Raw genomic sequence first — 19,785 nt, forward strand, 5'->3', positions numbered from 1 at the left:
ACCTTTCTCATTTTTTTTACTTCAATGAATCTCAGTGAATTCAGTGAGAGGCCCCAGTATTTATTTTTTATTATTTCCACTCCCTGCAGGTCCAGGGCTAACAGCAGCGACCCGTTTCCTCCTGTATTGCATTGCTTAACAGAGAAGAACATATTCACCAACTCAACGACTGACCTCAGAGTTAGCTGGAAATAATCTGACACCATTTTGGATGATACTGTCTCTGCCTTTCACTGTTCCTGCTGTGTGTCAGTGTGACTTGTGACGGTGACACCAGTGTGAAACAAGCTGTACAAAGAGCTGATACTGTCCCCCAGGACAATAGCCTGTCTCTCACGCTGTCTCCATCCCACTCATGCAGCCATACTACACAAAAAGTACATTTTTGCAATTTGTAAAAGTTGAAAAAACTTAATTTTGGTCTCTCTTATGTCCATTTCTATAACTTCTCATTCCCTACCTTGTCTGCCAATCATCTTTGTCTGTTTCCATCCAGTTTCCAGACATGCATGCTCTCTTGTGCGCGCACACACAGTGGTTTCCCCATAACTGGGTTATGTGTAACTTCAAATAGCCTCGGTTGACAATAGGGAGAGCACAGAGTGCGTCCTCTCCTCTGTGCCTCTCATCCTTTCATCCCTCAGTTTTAACACTTAAAGTGGTATGAAAAGTTACGTTTGTGCCTCGCGTGCAGCCGGCTACATGTTTGTACAAAGGGTTTGGCTTCAAGGTCATTTTCCTGCTGAGACTCTGCAACACTGAAGCACATGAGCGACTCCTCACCCGAGCTGTGGGTACGAACGCACAGCGTCGCCTATATGCAACCCATTGTGCTCATGTCACATGTCCACCGCTAATCCTGTTAGCAGGAAACACAAAAACAAGCATGGAAATTTGCTTAATATTAGGCTATTACATAACCATCCTTAGTTACAATGCATGCTGGGAAACTTGAGGTTCTCCCAGTTTGGGAGGACCCAAACAGGGAAAGGAAAGGAAAGAAAAGGAAAAGAGGACAAGAGAGGAGAGGAGAGGAGAGGAGAGGAGAGGAGAGGAGAGGAGAGGAGAGGAGAGGAGAGGAGAGGAGAGGAGGAGAGGAGAGGAGAGGAGAGGGAGGAGAGGAGAGAGGAGAGAGGAGAGGAGAGGAGAGGAGAGGAGAGGAGAGGAGAGGAGAGGAGAGGAGAGGAGAGGAGAGCAAAAAGAAATTAGTGAAAGGAAGAAAACTAGACAAAGAAAACGCAGAAAGAAAATACTGCTAAATGAAATAAAATAGAACACAAGACATTAAAATGAGGAAAGGGGAAGAATAAATAAAACAAATTAAAATGTGTCAGTCAAGGTGAAAGACGAACTAAAAGCTGAGTAGTTAGAGAGAAAGCAGCAAACATATAAGAATAAAGAACTGGTCAGAGCATTAGGCTGAATGAACAGAAACATGTCAAAGCGTATAAATTACAAGAAAAAGAAGCTGCATCCCTGCTGGCTTTAAAGGTCACAGGAGATATGCTATATGAGAATGCCTTTACCGTTTGCATATCATCCCACGGACGGCAGCTGGACCCGCGCCACAAAGTCCGAAACACCTCAGCTCACCTCAAACGTCAACAAACGGCCCGGAGACTCAATTTAGGATCAGTCACACCTGGGCAGACCATGAGAAACACTCCGAGGACTTAAACCAATTAGTGAATGTAAGAAAATTCAATATCCTTTGCTTTGAAATGTTTCATTTTATAGCTGGGGGTCTGCGAAGAATAATTCCCCTGATTGTCGTCTGTAGAGCGTCACGCAGGCTCAGACATGCAGCTTCCTTTAATTTATCCCTCTTATGGTCCCACAACAGCAGACCATGTTGGCTTCTGCATAATGCTACATTAAAATGGCAGATAAATGAACAAGGACACAGTTGTCAAAAAAGATCTTGCAGTGCATCTCTGCTGCACGATGAGCTGAAAGGCTGGATATGGCGAAAGCTTCGAAGATCCTTATAAATAATAGAAACCACGACTTGATGTTTGATGGGAAGCATGAACCAGAAACTCATGCTCCATTCGTTCTGCTGTGATCCCTACATGTGTCTCATTACAAAGACAAACTTCTCTTTTTAAATAATTAGACACTCCCTTATTCAGCTGCAATCTTTTAAAATGATTGAAATGAGAGTTTGGTGTGAGTGAAGCTATCATTAAATTAAATTAGTTGGGAAATTGAAGTCCAGGAACGGTCATGAGGAAGAGCGAATTGGGTCAAAAAGGTTTTTCTTTATTCTGTTTGTTTAACTTCTTTAATCAATTTATCAATCTAAACTGGAGGGTTTATTGGATCATTTGCATGTTTATTGTCATGCCACAGCATAATAGTCAGATTTCAATTTGGACTTTGACTAGAATGTAAAAAAATAAAAAATGGCTCTAATTTACGGTAAAATGCTGGCAGCTGAGGTTGCCAGAACTTTACCGTCTTTATACAGTAAAGACCTGGCAACCAAAACTGCCAGTATTAGACCAGTACAATAATTCCAGCTGTTCAGTTCACTATGCTTATTTGGTCTTCTAATATTAATCACCTATTGTGTCATATGGCTTTCATGTAATCCTGTAACCTTTTCGGCTCTTTTTTTCTTCATTGACTGCTACTATTTAAGAAGTATGTGTGCTTGTAGGATTTGGTAGTTTCTACAATAAAGTTCTGTTTAAAAAATATATGGAATATCCATGTGGCATTCAAAAACAAAACAAAGCAAAAAATGATCTGTTATTCAGACTGTCAGGTCGCATTAAGGTAAAAAAAAAGAGAAAAAAATCTGAATTGAGTCACTTCAGGCTGCAGAGTGAAAGTAACCGTGTTGAGAGAAATTATTAAGAAAAACAGAGCGTTTCATAATTAGTTGTGGTAGTTAAGCGGCTTCTTTGTTGCAACGAGCTTCACAAATAAACTTGACTTGAAGAGCAACTCCAGAGTCAAAATGCACAGAACAGGATGCAAGAAAGTTGACCCAAAAGAACTGACAGTGATAACTTGAATATCTAAACACAAAACAACAACAACAAAAGAGCCTTGGATCATACCTGTTTTAGAGTGGCCCAGTCAAAGTCCATACCAAAAACAGAGTGAGAATCAGTGACAGGACACAAAAATGATTTTCATAGATTGCATCTCATCTGGATACAGAAGAATGGGGAAAATAATTGGGTATCTGAATCTAAATCATGCTCTGCAATACAGTTCCCAGCCACAAATCAAATAATTACTCATGTTAATCAAACCCAGTGAAGGTTGTGAGATAAAACACGGGAACGCAAATGAACATTTCTGCTCTGCGCGTTATTTCCCCCCACAATTTCTGTTCCATTTCCCAGAAGAACAAACAAAAAACAAAACAAACCAACAAAAGCTGACGGGAATTTAAAGCTAAATGTCGAGGCGACATTAGAGCTCAGTTTGAAGGGCGAAGGTGTTGCGTGTCCTCACGTGTGCGTGCGGTTTGTGTTGCTCGTGCTGTGGGGACACCTTTCGGTTAAAGCCCCCCACGCTGCGTCCTCCGCGGAACCAAACCTCACGAAATGCTGGAGATATGTTTCCCCTCGTTTTGTTTTGTTTTTTCAATGCCATTTTTATTTTTATTTATTTATTCAGAGAACTCACGTGTGTGCGCGCGCGCGGCACAAGGCTGTGCCACCGTCCCGATAATGTGACGGCGCGATCGGCTGAGCCAAAGTCACCAAAAGCCCGCAACTTTAAATCACTACGAGAGGAAGAAGAGGAGGAGGAAGAGCCTGCTGGCTGGGGTCTCCCGGACATCTGTCAACAAGTCCGCGAACAATCCGACCAACAAACACGGTCAAAACCGCAAAACACGCAGGGACGCGCGGCCACGCGAGTTATGGGACGGGACAGGCTGAACTATTAACACCTGTAACTGATTTTAAGCCTGACGTGGTCCTACACACACACACACACACACACACACACACACACACACACACACACACACACACACACACCACCTGATAGAATAATGAAACTGAGAGCAGATACAAACTGAACCATGCTGCTGCTGCTGGTGATGATGATGATGATGCTGATGCTGCTGACATATCATCATGACGATGAAGAAGTTGATGATGATGATGATGATGATGATGATGATGATGATGGAGGGACAAAATGACAGCCGGCCTCAGAGCGCACATCTGGAGCACATCACACACATCTGGGAGCACATAAAGACACACACACACACACACCTTCTCTGTCCCCAGTGGTCCGGATCCGAGACCGGTCCGGTCCGTCTGAGCCCCGTGCAGAACACGCCGAGCAGTTCCGACTCACCCCGGCTGCTGTCGCCGCCAGCCCTCGTCCGATCGCGTGTCCTACCGTGTGATCAGACGCAAGAGAGGGCGAGTCGTGGGCGCATCCATCCCCCTCCTTCCTCCGTCCACCACCAGCGCCATCCAGCGCTGCGGTCGCGCTACGCCGCTCTCGCGATACCGAGCCATCGACTCCCACCGGCTGAGCCTGACAGAGTGACGTAGCGCGATTGTTGCGGATTAGTTTAGCTCGACGGCGCCGCCTTCCGGGCAAAACAGGCACGATAACAGTATGGCAAGATGATTTAACATATAATAAAGAGTTTCTAAGGTAAAACCTGATTTCCTGAGGAAGGTCAAAGGTACGGAACATGAGGAGAGGAGTAAATCTGAGTACATTTCACATATCAGACGATTTTTCAAACATTTAATTTTATTTGGTGAAACTGTTCCATTGCAATGCAACCAATGAATGAAAAAAAAATCTAAAAGTAAAAAGTATCTAAAAGGTAAAACCACAAATCATTTTTCAGATAAAATGTGCAGCGAAGGATTAAATCTGAAAGTATGACAGAGTGTTAGAGACATACTCAACAAATAAAACTACATTATGAGAATAAAGTGATAAAATTAAGAGAATAAAGTTGCAGTCCTACGAAAAATAAAATTGAACAAGAAAAAAAACTCATAAAACTACAGGAATAAACTCATAGAGCTACTAGAATAAGTCAGTATTTTGAAATGAAGTCATTTTTATAAGAATAAAGTTGTAATACTACCAGAATAAAACTGTAATATTATTACTTTATTCTTGTAATTCTGACTTTTTTCACGTATTTCAACTTTACTCTTTTATGACTTGATTCTCATATTACTATGACATTATTATTATTATTATTATTTTTATATCATTGTTATTTTTTGATGATTTTTTGTGACACTGTCGTATAAAAGCAAAACCTCAGATTCATAGAATATTTCAAGACATTTTTTTTTTCCTAAATAAGCCATTTTTTATTTTCTGGTTTACATTTTTTTTATTGACTTTTTTTCCAACTGATTTCATAATAAAGAAACAGAATGTACATAATTGAAATGAAAAGGAAAGCGTTGTAAGTTCTGCTCTTGTATTATTTTAACCCCAATGTGGTTCCACTTAACTTTTACAAGCAGGATTTAAACTTGGACTTTAGTTGGTTGACTTGGGGGAGTCAGGCTGAGCACCAACATCTGTTCTCAAAATAAACATCACCCTGGTAAATGCCATGTTTATGCAGTAATGTGTTGATGTGATGAATTGCAATTAATGCTGCTGATTTAACGGAGCAGAAGCACTTATGTGTTCACGTACATGGATAGTTGGTATCCAAACCAACTATCCATGTTAGTTTAGATAATTTTCTTCCATTGCTAAATAAAATGATCATTTGAAAACTGTGTGTGTGTGTGTGTGTGTGTGTGTGCGTGCGTGCGTGTGTGTGTTTCCTTAAACATTTGGAAAACATTTATGGGACAAAAATGGCAAAAAGTTACACAATGCTTTGCAACTTTTCCACAAGATTTCACAAGATTAACAAATGACTGAAAAAGTTGAACATTTTTGATATTTTTGTCAAAATAATATCAAAACATAAGGCTTTTTCCACTTTACTGATTAAACTGACTCACATCTCTGTCTGATGAATCCTCAGCTTTTGTTCCAGGATCCATCCTTATACTTCCAGCTCAGTTTATTCCCTGCAAATAAGAAATCCACTCTGCCTTCATATATTGTTAAGTCGATATATGAAATAACTTGGCTGCATAAGATGACAGTTGTCAAAGTGATTTTCCAGAGCATCCCTGTTACACGTACAGAAGAGCTGAAAGGCTGGATATGGTCTCTTTTTGTAGGCTATTATGAAAGCTTCAGTGATTCTTATAAAAGGTGAAACTATCAGTGTGTATAAGGAGAAGACTTGATGTTTTTCATCTAGAAAAAGCAAATGAATGACAGAATATTCAAATATTCATAACAATGTCAGTTTTCTACATTTTGCAGCATTACAAACAAAACAAATAAAGTAATGTAACCACTATTAGTAATCACCAGTAATCATTAAGGACTTGATCGATTCTAATTTTGAATGTTAAATGAAGAAAGAAAGCATAAGATAGGGCGTTGATTAAATATCACAACAGCCTGCCAAAGAGTGTGAAATGCGCTCTCCTGTGCTGATGATGTCATGCCCCCTTGGCCTTACCTGTCCTCTCTTCTTCTGCAGGTTTTCATCTCCGCGCTCGGCTGTAACCTGCTGGCAGCGACACGCACAAGACATCTGCTTCATATCTGTACCTGGAGACGAGCCAGCGCCACTTATAGCACCACAAATTATTCACAGAGCAGGTGAGAGGTCACGGTGGCGCAGACTGGATGCGGCGCTGCAGGTGTGGGAGAAAACGTTTATCACAGCCATAACAAGTGGACCTAATAGAAGATTAGTAAGATTACTAATCTTACTCACGTTTGCAAGTTACTGAGAATTGATGTGGTTATTCCGTTAATAAACAAAGTTCACGCAAAGAAAAAGCTATTTAGATTATTGAAACATACTGTTCTGATTAAGAGACTATAAGGATTTAAATAAAATGAAATAGAAATGTGACAGAAGAGGTAAAATTTAGAACCAAAGAAGAAGAAATGAAAGTGTAAAGATGGCAGATATAAAATAAAATCCAGCAAGAAGGAACCCAAAATGTCTCACGGCCTTAAATGAGACTTGAGCTGTGCAACCTACATATTTGATCACACATTATGATTATTTTTCTCATCCTCCTGGTGAAATGGCTTCGCTTCAATCTGATTTGATGGAGAGTGAATGTTTGAGCAGGAGGTTTTTATTGCTGTTTTTGCTTCCAGGATTGGTCCATTTGAAACTCCGTTCATTTCCTCATCAAATCCAATAGACAAACTTCTCCCTTCTGTCCTGACTGCTGTGTTGCTTGATCCTCATTATGCTGTTTGTTCACTGATCTACTTCTTAAGGCAATAGACGACAATGGATTTTATTTAGATGGGGATGAATATTAAGGTGTTTTTAATCATAAAAAACATAAACTCTTTGCTTTAGAGCGGGAGCTGTACCTGAGGTCTTGGTTTAATTATCTGTCTGAATCGCTGAGCGTTGTGCTGACACCAGCAGGAGAGGTGACCGATGCTGGAAATCTGCCGGACCACCAGGGAGCCTGGAAGACACTAAAGGACATCGTTTCTTTTCTTCATTATTAGCTGACCGGAGAATACTGCTGCGGTGCAAGTCGGACATTGCTCCCTGTGGCCTCCTTATTTCTAGTGTGAGGTCCTCAAAGCCTTTAAACATTAAAAAGAAAATTAAATTTAATGGCACTTGAGAGGAACATGTGCAATCACAATCACAATTCAGACTTAAATGGGACCTGTTACACAAAGTTCACATTTTGCACATTTTTATACTTCCATTTGGTGTTAACAAAAACAAAACAAAAAAACACCCAGACATTTTTGGGCAACAATTGAATGTTTTTTGGTGTCTGGAAAAAGTGCAGTTTCAAAAAAAATCACAATCAAACGGCTCTGCACAGTTACCTAGCAATCTAAGCAGAGCTACTGCATGTTTAGTCCGCTTGATTCACCGCGGGACATGCTGTACAAAGTCTTTTCTGAGTTGACTTACCATTTAGAAACAACTCGCTGCATCCTGGTTGGTTGCGCAGGAGGCTCTACTTCTGCTTTTCAAATATGTAAGGTTGTGTCATTGCACATGTGTTTACAGCCATTTTCATGTGTCAGTTGTGGGACCGTATCCAGCAGCAGTTTCTCTGGATTTTAAGTGACAAGATGTTCTAAAACATCTCATTCTGAAAAGAGCTTAAAATAGGCACTGAGTAGTTTCACTGATGGATTATTTCACTTATATCTACAACTTTTTCATCAGTATTAAGGAATTATTGACTTAAAACTAGTTTTTGTATCTTCATTTAAAGTTACTTGCAAGTTAATTTTGTCTTATTTTGTGTGAAGTAAGATATTTGCAGTCGAAAGTAGATCAAAAATCAAACTTTGCTTGTGGCGTGAACACACATTTGCCTTCCTTGAATAACATTTTACCATGTCTTTCCCATTTTGAAGAGTGGCTTAGAGAAAAAACCCTTTGTGGCACAATGTATGTATACACCCCTGGAAAATAAGATGCTATGGATTATAATTAAGTTTTTGTACTCTGGCCAATTTAGAGAATAGTTTTCATAAATTTAAGGGACTTAAATGATATGTTTGTGTTTTTTTCCCCACTGAATGAAATCTGAATTTATATTGCTAATAAAGGTGTGGATAGCAGCATAGATCTGTGGTTTGCATGCTGTTTTCTTTCAACAACAAATTAGTGCTGCAGATGTCTTTGTCGAGATCAGAAATGATTCTCCAAATAAAATATTTAGTTTCAAAGATGCGTTGATGACCTGCTGATCTCGCCTGACTGAGGAGGAAAAATCAATGAGATTTCAGTTCTACTCATTATACTGTAATTAATTTTGCCACAACTAAAGTCAGTGTGGGGTCAACAGAAACCAGACATTCAGTAAAGGGGAACATTTATTGCATATTTACGTTAGTTTAATATTGCAGCATGCCAATCTGCTGCTATTCACCCAGTTCTGACATTAGCGGCACAAAAGCCTCACAATTTTTGTTTCCAGTCAGTTAAAGTTGTGTGTTTAATAGATGCACCTCAGCAGGAACAAGAATCCCAGAAGAGCTTTCTTTGTGTGTGATGAAGTCTTGGACTGTAAATATGCTGATGTGTCTTCACAGGTCACAGGTCGTCCGTCTCGCCGTCGTCGACGACCTCCGCGTCCGGCTGGATGTGCGAGCTGCCGTCCCTGCAGACCCAGCCGATGGGCGTGCGGTTGAACGAGGGTCTTGAGCGGATGTCGGCCTGAAGGGTCGGGAGAGGCTCCTGCTCCTCACCGGCAGCGCTGACCTCCGGGAGCTCGAAGGTCAGCAGCTTGGACGCCTTCTCGAAGCCGCCGAAAGGCAGCGCCGTCCTGAGAAGAGAGGGAGAGAAAAGATGAAGGCGTTGTTTCTGGTTCTGACGTGGTTTAGTACAAGAAGCAGTCACATCAATTTAGATCGGACTGTTTATGTTCTGAACTCAGCAAAAGTGTGAACAGAGGAAGGTAGCTTATCCAAAAATTGTTTTCAAGCAAGAGTTACTCTACAACATGTGTTTACCCCGGTTAACGTAAAAAGTAACCGCTAAGAAATCCCTCAAGCAAGAGTGAAAAGGTATTTGGTAAAAAGGCGACTCAAGTACTGAATATAGGAAGTTCAGTAGACATTTTTAGTATTTTAAGGACCAAAATAAATGAAAAGAAATCTTGAAAATAACATAATTACAAATAGCAAAATCTGGAAAAAGGAAAAAATTTGTAAAAATGAATTTCTTTCCATATAAAACTTATGAATTTTTAACGAAAACTGCAGGTGTAGCAAACATTTTCCTAAAAGTACATTTTTTCCAACAAGGTATTCAAGTAAATGTAATTAGTTACTCCCAACTTTGCTTGTGAACTAAACTCTTAAATTAACTTTGCTTCATAATCCAGTCCAGGCTGCAGTTATCTGTGTTATTTGGCACCTTTTTATATTTTTTTTTCACTAAGCTCCCATTAATATGCTTGAATGCACTCTGAGAACAAATGGGTAGATGATGGTGTCGACCATATTTCTCTACCAAGCACCTTTTTTGTGGTTTTATTTCATTTAATTTTCAAAAACTAAATTTTGAGGTTTCAGTCGCTGAGAGCTGTAATCGTTTATACGTCTCATTATTTGATGTTTAAATCTTTTTTCTCCTCCAGTTTTTGGGATCTTGCACATTTTTGAAGCCACATACGTTGAGACCTCTGCATGCTTTTACATCCTCTGACAGTTACAATGCAGAATAATTTCTGTGTGAAACGGTTTAAACTTTAAAGCACAACAACCTTTTTGAACATGGTCGTTTATTTTACATCGTGTTTGTACCTGTTGAAGCTTTTGTACTGCGGCAGGTCCGGGTGAGTGTGGATGGGTCCTGGCATACGAGGCTTCATGGTGGCTTTCAGCTCCTCGTCTGTCATGGCTCTTTCCCAGGGCGATATGTATGTGCGGACATATTCCTTCCTCCTCTTTGCCTTTTCCAGACTATCTACTGCCTCTTCCATCTCTGAGATTTGCAAAGTTTAGAAATGACATACATTGCATGTAGTAAAAAAATAATTTTAATAGTGAAAAGCTCATATATTTGAACAAGGACTGAATTGGATTAATCGAGATGGATCGGTTATTGAAACAATTTTAGCAATTGATTAATCCTAAACTAGAGCATATAGAATCAGAAATAGGCCATTTGCTGAAAAAAATTAAATATTCAGAGTGGTATTTAAGTCAAAACTATAAAATCTATACATATTTTGCATTTAAGATAAAAAAAAAAACATTTGTCTGAAAATATGTTTTACATAGAAGTAGTTTTAGCTTTACCCTGTTCAAATTCACAATAGAAATACAATGTTACTGCATTTTAGGCAATAAAATGTTTATTTTCTTATTTAAAAAATTGAATTGAGTAATTTATTTCCACCTTTTAAGAAATTTCTGGTATTCTATGAAGTAGCATCAAGACTCTTCTTGGTTAAAAGAGTCTGCAGAATGTGTTACTTTTTTGTCCAATTAATTAATGGATATCTAAAATAATAATTTGCTGCAGTCTGAACCTACTTTCTTCTTTTGGCTTCTCTGGTTTTGGTGGAACAACAGGCGGAGACATCAGCAGATTCTGGAGGTTCTGCTGGAAGACAGAAAGAGCCGATAGAAGCTCCTGAACTCAACACAAGAGGAGGTCCGTTCGATGTTTGAAGCCCCACCATGTTCTCATTGGTCACGATGAACCTCTCAACTCTCTGCTGCCTCATCCTGAACATCTTGGAGCCCTTGTTCTTCATCAGGGAAAGCTCCTCCAGCATCACGTCCTTCGGCGTCTTGATCTTGGTGCCCAGGTCGAATTCAGCAGCGTCCGGGTCCAGCTCGTCCTCTGTCAAGATGAGAAAAATAGCGAGCTCTGGGTAAAAGGTACGCCATCTATCGGCAGATTTGAAAGTTTTTGTTTAATTCAGAATTATATTTTAATTTAAAAACTTAGAAAGTTTCAAAGACGAACCCTGCAGAATGCTTTTGCTCTAACATTTTGGACAGAAATGTGAAGTTTAAAAAGAGAAATATTGAGAAATATCAACGCTTGAATTGTATGACTTTCATTTGAAAAGGTTCACTTAATCCTGAGGAATTAGAACAAACTTAGGATCCGGAGAAACTCATAATAGTTTCTATGAGTAGAAACTACTACTTACCTTAGATCAACATTTAGCTTATAAGACCCAGATAAACTCCTGTTAGATTGCAAATCCATAACAAACTTAGAAATTACTACTTTACAGATTGAAACATGGAGAACCAACATCTGATTTTATCAGATCTAGAATCCAAAGAAATCCCCATTAGCTCATAAAGTACGTATGAGTTATTCTTATTAAACAGAGGAAACTTACATGTAGTTCCATGTTTTTATAGAACTACATGTTTGTCTTTTTGTCTTTCATTTGGTTTGTTTTATTTGTGTTTCCTTCTAATTCATGTAAAGCAATTTGATCTGCCTTGTTGTTGAAAAGGTGCCATATAAATACAATCACCTCACCTTAACTTTTATCAAATATTCACTTTGCAAACATTAGATAGATACAATTATGTGAAACTCACATATTGATATTTTAACAAAGTCAAATTGTCATTATATGTTTAATTTTTAAGGTAAACAACGTTCCTTTTTTGTTACACATCCAATCCCATCAGTTATGTGGAAACTAGTTTGGCTGTTTTTTAAAATATAAATAATGAATTTTTCATTTTGAAGATAATTCATGACTTGTTTTATTCTGCAGTCTTGATCAGTTTTCAGGTTCAATAGTAATCAGAAATTTACTTTTGCGAAAGTTAAAACTATAATTATAGCTACGGTACTTTAAGTGCGAAGTGAGGGTACGAGCCAAAACTAAATGTGTTTTTAATGGTAGGCTGATCTTGGCTGTACTCTCACCTGGAGTGTGAACCTGTTGTGTGGTCTCCTGCCTCCGGGGCGTTTCAGGGGTCAGTAGGTCAAGGCATTATAGAACAAGAGTGCAGCGGGCAAATGTCAGAGCAGCTTTGTGTTTGTTTGTGAAGGGACTTCCTTACAACATGCAAGGCCTCTCCTCTCTGCGATGGAGAGGCGTGATGGATTTTACTCCTCATAAAAGCGCGCTCCTCATCCACCATGTAAACCCTGATATCGCTCATAACACCTGGAGTCCAGCCACAAACCCCCGTCCTCCCGCCTTCCTCTCTCACGCAGACTCATCTATAAAGCTGAAAGTTGGCATTGCAGAGCCGTGGAGAGCTGTTAGCGGCGCGTCATAAATCAGGCTTCTGCCGGCTGTTGTGTGTTAAGTTTGTTTGTATGGAAAAGAAATATTGAGGATGCCGAGAAGAGCCAAGACTCCCACGGGGATATTTATAAGTGTTGATTGAGAAGAACGAGACAGTCGCGCTGACTGGGAGGAAACCGGACAGACGGACAGCAGACAGTGGGAGAGAGTTACTTGATGCAAAAGACAGAGGGGATGATGGAGAGATGTGTTGGTATTAACTGGAGCAAAATAAGGGATAAGCAGGATTAGCTGACTGAAAACAAACCGGTAAGATACAGATGTAGCTGCAGATGGGACAGCAGACGGACCGGAACCGGAAAAAATGAGACAAACAGGGAGAGACCTCGACAGATTGCTGAATGGCAGATGTCACCGTGGGTGCAAGGCGGTCAATCCATTCAGACTGCAGACTTTACCTCAGAGAATCATTCACTGCACAAATAAAAAAATACCACGTATTTTTAGTCTAGTTTCTAGTGCAAATATATCACAATAAACAATAAATCAGTTAATCTCATGATAAATTAAAAGACACTCAATAATTTTCATTTGTTTGATTTATTGTTTTTCTCCTTTTTCTCTCTTGTTGCCAAAAATTGACTGATAAAAGTCTTCAATCTGGAGTTTTGGACTCAACTATCCCTTTTTTTTGAAAGATACTTTTGTTTACAGAGACTTCATAATTTATTTTATTTCTTGTTTCTGTTGTTTTCTATGTTTATTTTGGATTTTCCAAATGTCTCCCAGTTCCAGTGTTTAAATGTTAATTTAAAAAAAAGAGAAACTTTATTGATCTTTGAGAACATGTTCTTGCATTTTTATGTCATTATTGAAATTATATTACGTGAAAACAACAATGTTTATCGCAATAAGCTCTGGGACAATCGTGACAGGCTTTTTAGCACATTTGAAATAAGACTGGTTGGTTAAACAAGCTCCTTTATTTTGCTAAAAAGCTGCTTCTGAGTTAGTTTTGAATTATTTCAAGTCTTTTTGAAGACTTGCATGAAATACATAGAGATTTATGTGTTGTGTAAGTCCTACAAGCTAAGTTTTCCTCAGATCTTTGCTAATTTAATAAGTAGAGGACAAAAAACCCCAGTGAGTTCATCCATTTATCCATTAGTAAACACATTTTTATCCTTTAGTGGGTGGAGCTGATCCCAGGTGGCAGAGCGGCTCTTCACTCCTCAGCCAATTCACTTGTCAATCACACCTTAGTGCATCTGATAGAGTACCTGCAGCAGGATAGGAACCAAAGTTGTTTTGAGGTTACATAATTTTAAAAAACAAACTCAAAATCAGCAATAGACCAGGCAGAGTACTTTGAAATTCTGCGTAAGTCCATCTTTTACAGGTGACACAAACATAGATATCTCTAAAAAAAAGCCTCAGAAAGATTTACCCAGTACAATTAGAAAAAAAAAATCATGGTGTTTCCCCTAATAGAAATAATGCACTTTGTGTTTGAAGCATTTGAAGGCTGCACAGCTTGAGTTTGAACAGATGGACCCACTGGTGGGTCTGGCAGAAAGAGCTGCATTAGACATTCTGTTTCTGAAGGACCATTTCTGCAGGACGGGAAACTTCTGAGTCATTTTGGACGAAATACAGGAATAAACCACCAAACACAGCCAATGTAGCTGAACAAAGCAAAGAACAGGAAGAGGTCTAATATTAGCAGGGGAATGCTAAATTCAGTTTGACCGACTGTTAACTTGTTTTTGCTATAGTTTTACAGCTTAATCTGATTGTGATTGGGATGCAACTTGGACATATGTTCACACTAATAAAATGAGTGCAAAGTCACCATGAGTGACTGTTATGTGTTGTCTGTTATGGTGACAGATTTGTGGCCGCCTTGCCATCCGATAACGACCCAGTGTGTGTGTGTGTGTGTTTAATCATGGCATCATGCAATCTCGTACAATGATTCACACCCACGCAGTTCGCTCTGCAACATGCTGACAGGGCAGACGGCAAGCGAATGCAGAAGATTTGTTCTTCAGTCGAGCGTGTAATGAAGTCACAGCAGGTAAAGGAGGATTTTTAAAGCGTCCCGATTAAGCAGCATGTTTAAATGCATGACTGTTTGCTTTATTTGACCACCGCAGGCTTTACCATTCTGGCTGATGTGGGAAAGGTCAGTGATGATCTTGCTGGCCTTCTTCCTCTTGTTAGAAGGGGCAGAGCTTGAGAGAGGCATAGCTGAAAGACAAAGCAGAGCAACGTTTTTGACATTTTGTTTTTCTTTTTTGGATAAAATGTCAGGTGCCTCTCCCTGATTCAGAATATCAGTGAAAGGATATTTAGTTTCAGAAATGTATTTACAAATAGTGAAACTCGGGATGCATAGATAGATGGATACAAAATGCAAAAGTGTTTTTTTTGTCTTATTTTTAGTGCAAATAAGACACAAAAGTTGCAAGTTACAAAACTAACTTGCAAGTTAGTTTTGTAACTTTTCATCAAGATATAGATACACATTTTTTTAAGTCAATAATTCTTTTACAAGCACAAATTAACAAAAAGTACTACTTCCCCTGGCAACTTGTAACATGGAAAAATGTAAGTGTGAAAAAATTTCAGTGGAATCAATACATTTTTTTAATCAATATTTGGAAATTATTGATCTAAAACCATCTCCTATATATTAATTAATAATAAATAATAAAATTTTGTTTGAGCTTTGTCCCCCTGAAACTTTTACTGCCCCCTACGACTAATTTGTCTGCGGATGCCACTGGATGTAAGGCGTCATTTAATAGTTCACAGAAAGAGAAACAAGAGGGAGAGAAATCTTATCCAGTAAAGGTTAATAATGAAGTTGCACATGAGCCTCAGTTGGTTCCCTGCAGATTTCCACAGGGTCCCTTAATCAAGGGAACTCACGTCAAACAAGGCGTCCAGCCCCACGCGTCTCCCTGAGGACATTAATTCGAGGTGGCGGCTTTGCGTCTCTCTTGACTAACCGCTCAGACGCGGTTCCAGCGGTTTGTCGCTGTCAGTTGAACAGGTCGAAAGCAATTATGCAAAGCTGGGGGTGAGTCCCAGCGCGCGAGGAGAAGCAGAAGGGTCTGTCTACAGGGAGGCAGTTAATGTAATTGCTTTTCATCCTCTGTAATTGAAGCTCATTTCCTAGCTGCGTACTCTGTCCTGTGTGAGCTATTTTTATGAGTCCATGTTGCACAGCACACAAAAACACTCCTGGATTTGCACTCAGACAGCTTCTCCCCTGTGATTAATGCGAGCCGGTGGGGGCTGATTAAAAGCTAGAGATTACAGGTGTTTTTTTCAGGATGTTGCGGGGAAACGGAGGCCAACAAGGAGCCAGCGGCGGCGCTGGCGACAGGAGCTGAACGCCAGGGCCCCTGTGGGTCCAGTTACCAGCACCTCCAAAGAGAAGAGGCGCTCCTGTCCCCCTTAACCGGCCGGTTTTAGCTCCAGATAAATCTGCAGGAGACAGCTGGGGAGGAAGGGCATCAGTCAGCACATTCCCAGATACATCCATCTGCGCAGACTAAAAAACTCCACCGCAGAGGGCCGCATTCCTCACAGTGAAAGACGAGGTGAAAAACGCCCCCAATCAACGTCTCATTTGGTTAAAATATCAGAGCTTCACTTCAAAATAGATTAAAGCAGTCATGATAATGCAGCTACTATTTATTTTTAGTTTCTCTTCTAAAACTGAAATGCTAAAATCTGCTTCCTAGATGACGTAGATGCACCCAAAACATGCCAAATTATCTGATAATTTAGACCCACACGGCAAAAACACAGAATTTTACCAAGTATTTTTGTTTCTAGTGCCAATATCCTTGTGCACTTCAAATAAGACAAACATAGCTTACAAGTAACAAATCAGAAAAACATAGAAACTAGTTTTAAGTTTTAATTATTGAACTGAAAAAGTACTAGTTCCAAAGCCAGATTATTTTACTTATAATGTGGGAAAGGTTTCTTCTTATTAGAGGAACTAGTGGTTTGTCATCAATATTAAGGATTTATTTACTTAAAACAAGTTTTATTTGTTGCTGATAAGTTACATGTAAGTTAGTTTTGTCTTATTTCAAGTGAACTAAGCTATTTGCACTGGAAATACTTTGTTAGATCTTTTGTTTTTGCTTTGCAGATAGCACTGTTTTCATTATGTAGAAACAAATACATCTTTTTTGCGGTCATTGCTGTCACACACCTTCTTGTTTCTTGAGTCTTACCTGTGAGACGTCGGGTCTCCGCAGGAGAAAGATCCAGGTCCCAGAAGAACAGGAGTTTAGATTCCCAGATCTCTTATTGTACGGCCTGCCGTCCTCTTTGCTCTGCAGAGACTGAAACCCAATCAGCCGGGTTCTTCCTGTGCTACGGACCACCAGGCCGGGTTCAGGGCAGGCGGGGTATATATATGAGGTATATTGACAGATGGGTGTGGTGTTTTCATTTCAAATTTTCTCAAAATGAACTTCAAATTATTATTTCTTAGTTGCGTTTAGAGTTGAAACCAGACGACTGTAAACACTGCTTTATTAGCACAGAATTTGTTATATTTGGTAAGTTAAGTTTAAATTACATAGTGTATTTGCAAGAAAAATTATCAAAAGAAGTAGCATTTATAATTTGAGGTGAAATTATGGAAATTGTTTTTAGTTTGGTTGAAATTTTCAAAAAGTTTGAACTCAACAAATGCAATGTTTCAGTTTATGATATAAATCTGTGCAACACTCAAATCAAAGAGAAAGGATCAATTTTTACACTTAACAAAATAATAAAACAATATGCTGTCACTCAGAGTTCTGTATTATTGCAAATATATCTTATTTCTTTATCTTTTTTTTATGTAGATATTCCCTGGTTAGTGTTAAAAGATGCATTGATACATATAAATGTTTGACACTTTGTTGCTTATTTTTTAGATAAATGACTTTTGAGAGAAGGGTATAAAACGCCCAACTTTTTTCTTTTTAATGCTTTTTATTCAAAACTTTTGCTGATATCAACAAGTGACATGTTGATTTTAAACTCAGACATGAGTTAAAGTAGATATTTAGACTAGGAATAATTCATTTCACCAACAACAACATTACGTTGCCAGATTGCAGTTTGCAAATTCACACAGGAAGAGGTCTTAATTTTGGGAGGCAGGTTGAAATGGAATCTGATTAAACTAAAACTGAACTGTTAACTGAACTGCCTTTTTGCTCCAGAAATCCCTTTCTTTTGTTTATTGTGCATATCCTATTTTTTCACTCTCTTTTGGACGGTGCACTCTATGCTTGTTTCTGTCTCACTCCTTTCTCATTTTTTCTTAATTCACTCAGTTTATTTCATATCAAAAATTTGCTTTATTACAATTCTTCCTGATTTTTGCCTTCACGTCTCCATTTCAGTAGATATATTCAGGGTGGAATGAATTTCATTTTTATTCGTGTTAAAAGAAATCATGGTTGCTGCACGTATAGAATTTCTGTAAAATGAATTTGGTTTTAAATGTATTAGGTTTCCCATCAAATTCCAATTCATACATTAATTCCTGTTTCTCTGGAGTATAAACATAACCACAACGAGTTGAATGAAAAGAAACATTTGATAATTTCTCATATTTATTATGTTGTTTTCAGTCTGTATGAATTAGGGAAAATGATCACTAATAATGGACATTTTTCCTTCTTTGACCCCTGACCCAAAACACACAATCCTGTTGACCTAGAAATAGTGACAGGATGTGCGAGGCCATATGAGGCGGCACTTCCTCTGTGCTCCCAATCACATTTGAAAATCCATCAGAATTAAGAGTTTAGCACCATGCCAAACTGTTTGAGATTAAAAGCTCCAAAAATAGGCGAAATGGGTCGTTTGAGTGTGTGTGTGTGTGTGTGTGTGTGTGTGTGTGTGTGTGTGTGTGTGTGTGTGTGTGTGTGTGTGTGTGTGTGTGTGTGTGTGTGTGTGTAGGTGTGTGTGTGTGTGTGTGTGTGTGTATGTGTGTTTAACTGCATGTCTGGGGTCCATTAGGTTTGTGAGAACCAAAGCTTGACCCAACAAGATCAATGATCTTTTTCATTTTATGCTAAAAGAATTAGATTAGTTTAATAAGCTTTTAGCAGAAGGATTAGAATAAAGAGCTGAAGGGTCATTTTAATCATTTATATTCTCCAGGATTCTGGAATAACTTTTAAATAAAAAAAAGCCATAAAATGTCATAACGAAGAATTTCATTTTCATGTGTGTTTTCTCTTTGAGTTGCAGAGCAGTTAAGCTTACCATCAGATCTGGACAGGACTAAAGTTAGCACCTTACTGTCAACTGATCACACTCAGGGGTTAAAGGTTAGATCCCTTTACGTGCTTGGGTTTCCCAGCTCCAAAGCCATTAGATGGATGACATTAAGCTGCTTTATGAGGTAGGTCAATGTTGGAGGGAAAAATTAAACATAAAGGGCAAAACAAACTAAAAAAAAGTCTACTTAATTTTTGTCCAGGTCTTGCAAGAGTATTCAGTATTAATGGTGGCCTATTATGTAAAATCCACATTTTGGATATTTTTGTTCTTCTCTTTGGGTCTCAACTGCTTCTTAAAACAGCCATTGACTTAAAAAAATGTTATTTGGCAAATAACAACATACCTTGATAGTCAAGTCACAATCAGGCACTGCCCTAGTAGCTAACAACCCGAGCTGGGCTCCGGTGCATTTGGGCAGCTGAATTTTACCTCTGTCTGAGCTGAACAATGAATGCTTTAAAAGACAGGTGCTTTGTTGTTGTATTAACATTCAGAAACCACTTTCTGCATTCTTGTTGATTGTGCAGAAGGCTCCACTTCTGCTCTTCAAAGACATAGTTGTACAATTGTGAATCTGTTTGCAGCTATTTTCTCATGCAAGAAAAAACCATATTTTGTATGGTTTTCTTATATAATCACCATTTATTTTATAATTATAAATCATGTTATATAACATTTTATG

At 38.8% G+C, this 19,785-nt stretch overlaps 2 protein-coding genes across 6 annotated transcripts in view; both read right to left on the minus strand.

Annotated features, from left to right (window-relative positions):
* The window catches only part of LOC129368115 (inactive ubiquitin carboxyl-terminal hydrolase 54-like), a 71,396-nt gene extending 66,952 nt beyond the window's left edge, over positions 1-4,444 (minus strand). For all 4 annotated transcript variants that reach the window (XR_008606783.1, XR_008606782.1, XM_055042964.1 and 1 more), the window contains exon 1: positions 4,248-4,444. The gene's annotated coding sequence lies outside the window, so the exon portion shown is untranslated. The remainder of the gene's footprint in view (positions 1-4,247) is intronic.
* A 4,462-nt stretch (positions 4,445-8,906) lies between these two features.
* On the minus strand, positions 8,907-17,189 carry myoz1b (myozenin 1b). Of its 2 annotated transcripts, none has more exons than XM_055043267.1 (6): positions 17,048-17,189; positions 14,952-15,038; positions 11,235-11,401; positions 11,089-11,155; positions 10,354-10,534; positions 8,907-9,371 (listed from the first exon to the last, which is right to left on the minus strand). In XM_055043267.1, the coding sequence occupies exons 2-6, from the start codon at positions 15,034-15,036 to the stop codon at positions 9,140-9,142; spliced, it is 732 nt and encodes a 243-aa protein (XP_054899242.1). In that variant the 5' UTR covers positions 15,037-15,038; positions 17,048-17,189; the 3' UTR covers positions 8,907-9,139. The 2 variants fall into 2 exon arrangements, with proteins under 2 accessions (XP_054899242.1, XP_054899241.1); XM_055043266.1 differs by having other exon boundaries at positions 11,089-11,158.
* Positions 17,190-19,785: the final 2,596 nt, after the last annotated feature.

This window comes from Poeciliopsis prolifica, unplaced genomic scaffold (genome assembly GCF_027474105.1).
Source record: "Poeciliopsis prolifica strain line A6 unplaced genomic scaffold, Auburn_PproV2 SCAFFOLD018, whole genome shotgun sequence".
In the NCBI taxonomy this organism is placed as follows: Eukaryota; Metazoa; Chordata; class Actinopteri; order Cyprinodontiformes; family Poeciliidae; genus Poeciliopsis; species Poeciliopsis prolifica.